General features: G+C 35.0%; 2 protein-coding genes across 2 annotated transcripts in view; both read right to left on the bottom strand.

The window, feature by feature from the left end:
- The window catches only part of asic4b (acid-sensing (proton-gated) ion channel family member 4b), a 750,743-nt gene that overhangs the window by 470,879 nt on the left and 267,335 nt on the right, over positions 1 to 12,529 (bottom strand). The window lies entirely within an intron of this gene.
- Positions 1 to 12,529, bottom strand: part of ndufs1 (NADH:ubiquinone oxidoreductase core subunit S1) — a 25,436-nt gene extending 12,907 nt beyond the window's left edge. Inside the window, 9 exon segments of the mRNA NM_001007765.1 lie at positions 1,664 to 1,798; positions 1,939 to 2,124; positions 3,985 to 4,115; positions 4,214 to 4,295; positions 8,625 to 8,701; positions 8,807 to 8,914; positions 11,614 to 11,705; positions 11,830 to 11,906; positions 12,486 to 12,529. Of these exon segments, the coding sequence (NP_001007766.1) occupies positions 1,664 to 1,798; positions 1,939 to 2,124; positions 3,985 to 4,115; positions 4,214 to 4,295; positions 8,625 to 8,701; positions 8,807 to 8,914; positions 11,614 to 11,705; positions 11,830 to 11,902 (884 nt within the window). The 5' untranslated portion in view covers positions 11,903 to 11,906; positions 12,486 to 12,529.

Genomic DNA, 12,529 nt, shown 5'->3' with positions numbered 1-12,529 from the left:
TCGTAATTAGAAAAAAAAAAATTACACACTAACATCCAGGAAAACTCCCGATTATAAATATATGTGTATATGTGTATATCTCTGGCTTTGGATGGCCACAGTCCTCCACTGTACCTTGGTCCCGAATTCATTTCAAAGGAGCGCTACCCTGTAGCAAGATGTCGGCGCTGTTGACGCATTCCGTCCAATAGACAACAATAGGCCAGGCGACATCTAGTGTATATATCTATGGCAACAATGTAACAATTTGAATCCCTGTTTTGAAACAACTGAATCGAATCACAGGTGTGAAAGCACCCTAAGATAAAGTGCGATTGTCACTAATGGTTGGGGCTTTCCCCCTCGAATGACATGGTTCCCGCTCTTTCAAAAACAGCAGATTTAAGGACATTCTTTCAAGGACATTTTAAAGCACCATTTATTGATAAAGTGTGCATTATTCACCTTATTCTCCGCATATGAGCAAGAGCAGCCATTTGAATCTTTTTACCTCAAGTCTTCCGGTCTCATTCTCTTCCATTCATTTTTAGATGCTAAAAACAGCTTGTTTTGCTGCTTGATGTCGCAAACTGATATTTTCTTATTATGTTATTCTACTTTGTCTGTATTGTCATGCAAACGCTTGTTTGTAGAGCGAGTTGTCTTGACTGTTTTCTGCCGTTAATTATTCCTAGTCATTTCTCCCATAGGTAACTCAATCGGAAGTTCCAACACAAATCGCAAAAACGAGCGCACTTCAGCATTGAAGAATAAGGTCAATAACATTGAAATATATTTTTAAATCAAACATTTCAGTTATTTTTTGTTTTTGACAGCAGCACAGTACAACTGTTGAAATAACACTATAAACAAATTTGGCAGAAAAGCGTTTGTTAAGAACATTTTTTACCCGAGAGCATTTCTCATCTAAGGTGAGATCCAGATTTGCTGCTCATCTCCTTTAAAAAAGACGCAGCTCCAGTATGTGTTGATTATCCTGTCTACAGATTCGGTAAGTGTATGCGATCAGCGCCCTTTCTTTATTCATTCAGATGGCAAAGTTATAGTTGGTATGGTCAGCTGTACTCTTTCAGTGTTTAAAGACAGACCTTAGTCAAAATGACTTCTGAGTTACTTAGTTTACAGTATGTTAATATCACTACAATATTGAAAGATCCGCTGTAAATGGTGCTCTTTGAGTGTAAACACGTGAACACTAAGCAAACTTTTTCCGATCGTCGTGTTGAATTTTCACCGCATTTTGTGACAGGACAGTCTACACACACACGGCTTTCTGACCCCCTGAGTGCATCTGAGTTACAGAGAAATGCAGCTTTTTTCTCTTATACGATGTGCGGTATCAAACATCCCACCGTCATTAAACAAACTGTCTACCCTGCGTGTGTGTTTATTTGTACTCGGTCAGAAGCGCGTGCTCAAATGGCAACTCCCATTTTTATTCAAACCCTGCCCATTTTTATTTAAACCCTGCCCAATTTTCCTCCCCCGACACTCCCACCCAAACAAAGCTAGACACACCCACTTTCCTGACTTTTTCCAAACTAGAGGTGTGAAAACATCCTGCTGATACGGGGGGGTTTCATGGCCCTTTAAACTTCTTTAAACCCCTTATAAAGGTGTCCTTTTTATAATAGGTCCCCTTTAAAAGAGCTCATGCGCTCACCTGGTCTTGTCAGATATCCATTCCTCATTGACATCTTCATTCATGCGGGGCAGAATTCTCATGACTTCACCACTTCTGGTGCTCACCACAATGTTGGAGCCAACAGCATCCAGCACGTCGATAGACTCGGTCTTTCTGTAGACACGTGAGAAATGCATGTTTAAAGAAACAAATGCTCAAAAATGTAAGCAAACCCACTGTTAAAATATCATATAATTCACAACTAAAAGATAAAATTTAACAAAAGAGCACACAATCCAATCCTCGGATAGTACCTGGTCTCCCAGGGTCTTGCAGTGAAGGCATATGGTTTAGATGTCAGTGCTCCAACAGGACACAAGTCGATTATGTTTCCAGACAACTCAGACATGAACATCTTCTCCACGTAGGTACCAATCTGCATGTCGTTACCACGTCCTGTGGTTCCCAGATCCTCCACTCCAGCAACTTCACTGGCAAAACTGCAAAGATACAAATAAAAATAATTCGATTTTGTACAAAAAGATGCATGACCAGTGCCAAGTTATTGTATAATGATGGTTTGTTCTGTAGACTATCGAAAAAAGTATACCTTAAAGGGGTAATACTTTTATCCTTAAAATGGCTTATAAAAAATTAAAAACTGCTTTTATTCTAGCCGAAACAAAACAAATAAGACTTTCTCCGGAAGAAAATTTATTATCACACATATTGTGAATATGTCCTTGCTCTGTTAAACATTATTTGGGAAATATTGTAAAAAGAAAGAGGGGGGAGGGGGGGGCAACATTTACTTCAACTGTATATTTGTTAAGTAGCATTACATACAATATATAAGCCATAAGAAAAACACTGGAGAATTATGAAACTTAAGGACCAAAAGTACATGCTGATATTTATATGGCAAAAGATGAGAGGAAATTCTAATAGCTTATATTGTAAATGAATGAGATCTACTAAAAGAGTGTTGCAGTCCTGTATGTGTGAATGTAACATGTGTACTATTATTGTTATTATTTATTATCAAATAATAATTATCACAGAGTATGTACAGGAATCAGAGTGAAATTCAATACATTTTAAGACCTTTTTAAGACTCTTTCAATACATTTTAAAACCTCTTAGCCACTTCAACTGGTAACACTGGCGACATATTTACTTTACTTTATTTACTAAATACTGATTGTAAGAAACTAATCCTAAACTAAAACATTATTTATATACTGAATAAAATGCTGATCCAGCAGGTGGCGCCTAAAACAGCAGGAATAACGGTGTTGCTTTGGTTACTGCAGTAACAAAGCAGCTTGATTTCAAGTCTAGAAGGATTTTATCGATGAACTACACAGCATCCCAATACTCGCAGATAAAATTCAGGCACTTTAGCTTTAGCATACAACTGTACCTTGTATAATCAAAAAATACTGGCTCTTAAAGGGAATGGGAGATGAGACTCTGATTGGTTTATTCTCAAAACACACCTAGAACTCATTAAGAAAATAAACTCAACCCTTTTAGACCATGCGCCTTGGCGCAAAGCGGATTTTTCCGTCCTTAAATTAGCAAAAGTGGATTCTGACACACCCTGAAAGTGTTTGCTCCCTGTGTATTGGGCTTTGTGCATGGACCGTCAAAATAGAGCCCTTTGTGTATATTTGATTGGAATTTGATCATAATTCCCAAACGTGAAATATGATTTATACAAATCAATTTTAAGCTGCATTCATAATGCACGTGTGTTTTTATGCCAAGTAAAATAAAAATCCAAAGGGCTATTTGTAGAAAGCATGCTGAATGTCTTTACAGATTCAAGGTTGTGCTGTTGCAAATTGCCAGTTGAGCAAAAATGTATAATATATTACAAGTCAGCATGGTCTGCAGACTCTGCACACCTCTTTAATTGTTTAGAGAAAAAGCGCATACCAGAATCATCCCTACAGCTGTAAAAATCAAGTGCAATTTCAGCATAATGTATTGCATGTCAAGTCGCTGTTATTTTTTTAAGCGCATGCAAATTACATCTGAACATTTGGGATATTATAGTATAGACAGTCAATCATTTAGATCAGATTTCCATCTAATACACATGTAATAAGTTTTAAACCGTAAATGTAGCTAAAAGGGATAATTCACAAAAAAATAAGAACATTTCCTAATCATTTACCCACTCAAGCGATTTTCTTCTTCTGTTATACACAAAACAAGATATTCTGAAGAATGTCTGATGACATCAGCCATTGACACCCATGCTAGGAACCCAAAATACAACGGAAGTCAATAGCTGTTTCAGTGTATCTTCCTTTGTGTTCAACAGAAACTCTTCAGAAAGACTTCCAACTCACCGAACACAACGGGTGCACTGTATACAGCGAGTCATGATTGTTTTGATGAGCGGCCCGATGTTCTTGTCTTCCACTGCCCTCTTGCCTTCAGTAAAGCGGCTTCTGTCTGTGCCGAACATCATCGACTGGTCCTGTATATCCAGCACAACAAAAAGATGATTAAAGAAATGCATCAAGGATGATTCCATTTTCCAGTCTCTTAGACGAATGTCAACAGTGCTTTTCTGACCTGCAGATCACACTCTCCTCCCTGATCACAGATTGGACAGTCAAGAGGGTGGTTGGCAAGCAAGAACTCCATGACTCCCTCTCTATCCAAGACAAAAAAATAATACAAACGCATTGAGACGCATGATAAAAACTCTGTTTTATTGACCTTATTCTGTAATGAGAAACTGCGCTCGTTTTTGAGATTGTTTTAGTTGCCTATGGGAGAAATGACAAGGCATAATAAACGGCAGAAAACTGTCAAACTACTTACTGTACAAACATGTGCTCATGACTATAAATAAAATGTGGAATAAGAAAATAGGAACATATCAGTTTGCAACATCAAGCAGCATAACAAGCTGTTTTTAACATCTAAAAATCAACGGAAGGGAATGGGACTGGAAGTCTGGAGTCAAAAAGATTCCAATGGCTGCGCCTGCTCGTATGTGAAAAACAAGGTCAATACCCATTTTATTTCTCCTGAACATCTCAATGCTTTTTTTTTTAAATGGCGACACTATTTCTAATATTCACACATGCTTTTGACTGAATATCAGCATTTTTGAGATGTCAGTCTAAATCTTTCCGTTTGTAAAATAGTGATCTATGTTAATTTTGTTATGTTGTATATCGAAGTTTATGAAATGATTGTTTTTGTTTATGAGTAAAAAGATCAAATTAGACCTGCGGGATAAGACTGACATCCAAAAACTGGCACAGATTTTTTATGGCTTAGCCTACATTTACATTTAGTCATTTAGCAGACGCTTTTATCCAAAGCGACTTACAAATGAGGACAAGGAAGCAATTTACACAACTAAGAGCAACAATGAATAAGTGCTATAGGCGAGTTTCAGGTCTGTAAAGTCTAAAAAGGAAAGTATTAGTAGTATTAGAATTTCTTTTTTTTTTTTTTTTTTTGGGTACAGTTAATGTGATATTCAGAGGCAATTGCAGATTAGGAAGTGAAGTGGAGACTAAATAGTTGAGTTTTTAGTCGTTTCTTGAAAATAGCGAGTGACTCTGCTGTTCTGATGCAGTTAGGGAGTTTATACATTTTATACATTAAAATATACATTTGTATAATTTCTAACTTTTAGTTTTTATTATTTAGACCTACATGAGTGAAATCCATTAATCTGCATTTACAGTGTTATTAACAAGCTCTGTCTTCAATTTTAATAAGGGCAATTGAATATATTTCATTATTAATGACAATGTAAAAAAATATATAAATCATTAATTATATTGTAATAAAGTCATAATTAGCATATTGGTCGCACTTTATATTAAGGTTTCAACAAATTATTAGATTGGATAATGTGCTTCTATTAGGCCCTAATATAATTTAAGCCAAATTACTTACCGAAGAACTAAATCATGCCAAGATAAATTTAATTTAGAGTTTTTTCAGGATTTTAAAATGGGCAAAGTGAAGCTGGTAAACATTACGTGTGATTGGACGCATTTTACAACAAGCTTCCATCAGTTAATGTCTGTTTATACATTTGCTAACATGAACAATCTTTTACAGCATTTTTTAATCCTAATTCAACATTTCTCTTACTAACATTAGTTAATATACTGTGAGTTACCAAGAACAATCAATGAACAACTTTATTTTCATTAACTAATGTTAACAAAGACGATTAAATGCTGTTTTAAATGTGCTGTTCAATGATTATTCATGTTAGTAAATATATAAACGAAGATTAACTAATGGAACCTCGTTGTACAGTTAACCAAAATCCTACAGAATGTTTACCAGCTTCACTTTGGCCGTTTAAAAAGATTAAATTAGACCTGATTGACGTCCAAAACCTGGCACAAATTTTCATGGATTAGCTGACATTTGTATAATTTCTGACTTTTATTTTTTATTATTAAAACCTACATGAGTGAAACCCTTTAATACGTATATACAGTGCTGTTATTAAACTAGGTCTTCAATTTAAATAAGGGCAATTGAATATATTTCATTATTAATGACAATGTGAAAAATATAAATCATTAATTGTATTGTAATAAAGTCATAATTAACATCTTGGTCACACTTTACATTAAGGTTTTATTAGTTTCATTTACTTTACATTAAGGTTTCAACAAATTTTTGGTGTATAATGTGAGATTGGATAATGTGCCTCTATTAGGCCCTAATATAATTTCAGCTAAATTGCGTACCAAAGAACTAAATCATGCCAAAATAAAAGTTAATTCAGAGTTTTTTTTAGGATTTTAAAATGGCCAAAGTGAAGCTGGTAAACATTATGTGATTTTGGTTATGCTTTACAACAAAGTTCCATTAGTTAATGTTAGTTTATACATTTACTAACATGAACAATCTTGTACAGCATTTTTAATCCCAATTCAAAATTTCCTTACTAACATTAGTTAATATACTGCGAGTTACCAAGAACAATCAATAAACATCTTTATTTCTATTAACTAAGTTAACAAAAGACGTTTAATGCTGTCATAAATGTGCTGTTCAGTGATTATTTAATGTTAGTAAATATATAAACAAAGATTAACTAATGGAACCTTGTTGTCAAGTTGACCAAAATCATACAGAATGTTTACCAGCTTCGCTTTGGCCATTTTAAAATATCAAATTAGACCTGGGGGATAAGATTGACATCCAAAAACTGGCTTGATTTTCATGGATTTGCCAACAATTGTACAATTTCTGACTTTTTTTTTATTTATTAAAACCTACATGAGTGAAATCCTTTAATCTGCATTTACAGTGCTGTTATTAAACCATGTCTTCAATTTAAATAAAAATTAGGGAAAATTGAAGTTTAATGACAATCAAACATTTTTAATTCATTAATTATATTGTAATAAAGTCATAATTAACATCTTGGTCACACTTTACATTAGGGTTTCAACAATAAATGTTGCTGTTCAATGATTATTCATGTTACTAAATATATAAACAAAAATTAACTATTGGAACCTTATTGTAAAGTTACCAAAATCACACAGTATGCGTGATTTCTAGGGGTGTAACGATACACTCAGCTCACGATACGATGTGTATCACGATAAAATGTTCACAATTCGATATGTATCACGATATTTGGAATAAAAATTGAAAATTAAACTGAAATGCAAATTTTACCAAGTAAACTATTTTTTATGTATTCTTTTGTTTCAACTTGTTAAACTGACCTTCTTTAAGGAAATAAATTAAACAGGCCTGTCTCTGGAAAATAAAACAATTTAAAAACTTCTCAAAAATATTATTGAAATGACAGAGACAAAATTAAGGAAAAATTTAAGTAAAGGTGCAAAAAAAATAAGCTTTCCATTCAATTGAATTTAACAGTAAGAGCTTAAGGCTTTGCTTGTTCACTTGCGTGTTTTGTGTGTGCAAAAAAAAATCCACATTTCCAGGTATTTAATTCATATTTAATTAAATTCATTTAGAGATATCTGTAATTACAATTGTGACTAGTCAAAACTCATTTAGAGATATCTGCAAATATTTTTCAATGGAAGTCAATGGAGGAATATGACTAGTCATAATATATTTGCAGATATCTCCAATCTGATTTCGTACTAGTACAATTGTAATTGCAGATATCTCTAATTGTCGTTCTGACTAGTCGAATAATTAGAGATATCTCTAAATATATTTATGGATAGTCAGAACAAAGGTTTAAATGCTAAAACGGCTTGCCATACGCGCGCGTCTATCAAAGTCCGCCCTCTGTAGTAACAGCTCACGGTCAGCTCACGTCATGTGTGATTTTGCGGCGGGAACCTTATATGAAGACAGAATGATATTGTAGGGTGAATTGTACCTTATAAATACAGTATGTGACTCTTTAAACACCATTAGGAGGTATCCCTGTCGCTGTGCAAAGTATGTAAATCACTGTGAAGACTTTAAAACTTAGGATGTTTGACCCAGTATGCGTGTCAAAAAGCAGACGAGTCTAAAGCAATGACTGTACAACCGAAATGTTGCCAGACGTCTGATTTTGATGGGCCATCCTCTATTTCAGCTCCACTCATCTTTGTCTGCTAACATTACTGCTGCTGCAATCTGAACTCACGTGCGACAGCAGGTGGAACGTAGCTCACGTGCAAACAGCTCAACTATTAAGAGAAAACGGACGTCGTATCGTAATGAAATCGTCATAACGCCACGATGCATATTGTGACATTTTTGCATCGCAATAAATCGTACAACGATAAATCGTTACACCCCTAGTGATTTTGCTTTGGCCATTTTAAAATCCTGAAAAAACTTGAAGTTAACTTTATTTTGGCTTTTAATTAGGCTCTTCGGTATGCAGTTTAGCTTAAATTATATTGGGGCCTAAAGGAGGCCCATTATCCCATCTCACACCATACACTAATAATTTGTTGACAGCTCTGTGTGTTTTGCAAATATCTTTAAAGCAGGCAACCACACAAACCTGGCTTTACGCGTTTTCTCTGAGTTGGTCAAAATGTTCCATCCTTTCATGACTGGCATTGCACATGCAGCAACAGGCTGTTGATGAAGAACAAATGGAGAAAGCAATGTATTTTGATGACAATCTTGAATATGTGCGAGCAATAATGTCATACTCATAGTGCGTTCGATGACGCATATTACCTTTGGCGCTCTTTCGATCTCAACCAGACACATACGGCAGTTACCGGCCACTGACAGACGATCATGATAGCAGAAACGAGGAATCTGCACACCAACTTTCTCACAAGCCTAAACACAATTAGCACGTGAGAATACATGAAATGAACAATTACTGCATAAACCTAGGCAAAAACTTATATCACAATTAAGTAATCTCATATCCTGAGATAAGGTGTATGTGTGTGTATGTGTGTGTGTGTGTGTACATTACAAGCGGCAACCTCCCGCTCTCCCTCATAAAAGCCAATACGGAAGTAACTAAAACTGCAATTCATCCGAAATTCCGCTAGTCCTGGCCGTTCCTGGCTCCAAAATAGAGCAAATTTTAATTGAGCCCACTGTTAGAATGGCCAACTTTACAGCAGAAAAAAAGGTGTTTACAGCCTGGTACAAAAAAAGATTTTGGTTAATACAGCTAATATTACCCTTCATGACAACTGTGAGGGGGGTGAATTTTTTTATAACTCATCCGTTTCCTTTATATTAAGTTATATTAAGTTTGCATAATTAAGGGAGTGGCCACTTGAGTGACAGCTAGGTCTCGTTTAGTTGCCGTCACCTCACCTCAGCTGAATCCTGCAGATTAGCCACTGATCTTGGCATATTCATCGTATTTCTGTGTTGTTTTATGTGGCTTTACACAGTCAACTGCCTTTTGTACTTGTTTCCTACAATTATTAGATGGCATGGCATGCTTAGTGAACTTAATTGTGCTCACAAACCATTCACGTGGCCTCCGTTTCCCATGTGAGTAAAGTTATATACCATCTCTATACATTTATTTGTTTTATTTAAGATCATTTATCGTTTATATTTATATTTAGAGCTGTAATGCACTCCAGAATCTGTCAGATTGATTAGCTGTAGGCTCTAGAACAGTCATCTGAAGCGTTGTCATACAGTGTTATGCTGGATTTTATCAATAGTCTTACAGTAACTAACACAGACTATATCTGAAGTGTTTGGAAGTAACTCGCATTTTCCTCCTGTTGAAAAACGTCATAAGAACAATGTTTAGTGGCTCAATGTATTACAGCAGTGTTTTTAAAAGTCTAAACACTTTATTGATATAGTGTACAACCAAGCACAAGTGGTCAGAATACAAACGAGTCACAGGTGGTAAAGTATTAAGCGTTCTCCCAAAGTAAACCAGGTGTCTGAACCAGGTCCAAGCTAAATGCCAGCAGGTGTCTGTAGTTCCGCTCACTCTCCGCCTCTTTGCCCTTGTTTGGTATCCCTCCGTGGGTGTGATGACGCGCAAACAAAATGGCGACGGTTGGCCGCGCCTACTTGTGGCTTCTTTTGCGCTCTTTAGAAACCTATCGGTGACGTCACAGATACTACGTCCATATATTTTACAGTCTATGTTACACTATATAGCTCACATGTAAATAACTATTTCTTTTCTACATTTTAAAGTATTTAGTATCATTATTTAAAGTATTAAGTAGGGCTGCACAATATATTGTTTCAGCATCGATATCACAATGTATGTATCTGCAATAGTCACATCACAGGATCTGCAATGTGATGTTTGAAAATAAAAAAAACTCAAATCTAATAGTGTGAAATACGTTTTAATGTAATTTTAAGCCCAGTGTAAGATTTCAAGCAAATTTAAACAATTTGGACACATGAAATACTAAAGTTTGTCACTTTAACAAAGATGAATTGTTTATTTATAAACTGAAGACTATACAGTGTTCATTTACATTTGATCTTTGTGTTTCTGAACCTCAATTGTGTTAGACTCCACCAAAAACTATGAAGCGCTGTTGATTTCATTTTTATCTTTGTTCTATTGTTTTCATCTGTGCTTTATTTTATTTGGCGTATTTTAGTATCATCATTTTGTATATTTTTTGCAGATGCACTCTCCTAAAATTATAAATAGTTTCCAAACAGAGTTACTCAAGTCATCTGGTTAAACTATATTCAAATGACAATATATCTTGCAGAAAATCTGGTTGTCGCAATGTTCAGTTTTTTCAAATCTGCTTGTTAAGTGTGACATCACACGTAGCGGCTTCCAGGTCCAAGCGCTCTATTCAACTGAATGGGGAGACACATGAAATGGTAATAATAAACGTTTACAAAGCGATTTAATACTTTCGAAAGTCACGATCGCAATATATATGTCCATGCCTAATATCCGATGGCCAGAAAGTGATTCATTGTTTTATAAATTGTTAAAATTTTGGTATTTGTTATGCAGCAAGCCCAGGGATTGTTGTGTACACTATGACTTTATGTAAAATTAACTTTAATGTGTGATAGGAATAAAACACGATAATAAACAAATGATTTCTTCACTCAAATGAATGGCGGCTTGAACCTGGAAACAGTATACATACGTCACAAACACGTCACCACTTAACAAGCGGATATTGTGCAGCCCTAGTATTAAGTATCAAAAATGCACTCACTCTTACACAATAATTTTTCTCAGTTTATTTAGAACTTTAGGGCAAATGTTTGATTAATAATGTCAAAATATATTATTTAATATTAATAAAATATAAGACACTTTTCAAAAGCTGCTTGTTATAGTCAAAAATAAAAAGAATGAAATATTGCTAAGTAAAACACTAAATGTAAACATAACACCGCCATGTAATATTGCACTCATGTAAATTATGAAAAAGTATTACTGTAATCAACATATACTTTTTATTGTATAATGTGTAGTGTGAAACATTATATATAGTCATATTGCGTAGTCCTAAATTAAAAAAAATATTCAAAAGAAATGCCAGCTGTAATATTACCTGTAGTACAGTGGTTCCTGGCTCCACCATGACAGGTTTACCATCTACAAACACTTCAACCATATTGCTCGCAGCCCGGACGGAGGTCCGTACTGTCGTAAAAATAAACAAATGTGAGCAAAGACTTACAAGAGAGTAAAGTTGCCTAGTACTCCTAAAAAAAACAGCACCTTGAATTTGAAAAGGCAAAAAGAAGAGACGTATAGAGCAAATTACCATTGTTGGTTGTGGCAATGGAGCCCTTGGAATGAGCTGCCAAAGCCCGACTTACAGCTGGCAAACGCAACATGTCGCTGTAGGAGAAAATGCCAAGTGATTAGAAGCAAGTTGATCAGAACATTATCTAGGTTAACTATGGATAAACATGCCACTGTAATTTAAAATAGAAGGACACTGCAGTAAGAAGCCAAAAAAAAAGAATCCTAATCATCAGAACTTATGTAGGAGAATTACATTAATAATTATAAATTAATCACATTTAAAACAATACATGGTGCTGACACTGACATAAGAATTCCCATGATTAGAATGACAAAAGCCAACATTGTATAACAGCAATATAACAAATTATTTGCACTCTAAAAAACAAAGCACAATATTTATAAAATAACATGTTAAGATTCCATCTTCATTAAATGCAAATTAAACATGTGAAAGCACTACTGTTGACATTTCAATCTGTACACACACTGGTTAGCAGGCTAGCACTGCTGCACTGTAACGTTAGCTTAGTCAAGGACAGGGAGAACGTTACAGTGAATTACCCAAGTTTACTATGCATTTAAAATGCCAGCATTTATTCACAAAGCAAACATCTATACATAACTCTTTTAACACTTTAGTCTACACTAAAAGCAATATTTAAATCTCACCTTGACGCTATTTGGCCTTCTAGACCAGAACAGCGCTACTGCCG

Source organism: Danio rerio, chromosome 6 (genome assembly GCF_049306965.1).
Source record: "Danio rerio strain Tuebingen ecotype United States chromosome 6, GRCz12tu, whole genome shotgun sequence".
Lineage (NCBI taxonomy): Eukaryota > Metazoa > Chordata > Actinopteri > Cypriniformes > Danionidae > Danio > Danio rerio.
The sequence above is the reverse complement of the archived record's forward strand: the minus strand, read 5'-3'. Positions and strand labels throughout refer to the sequence as shown.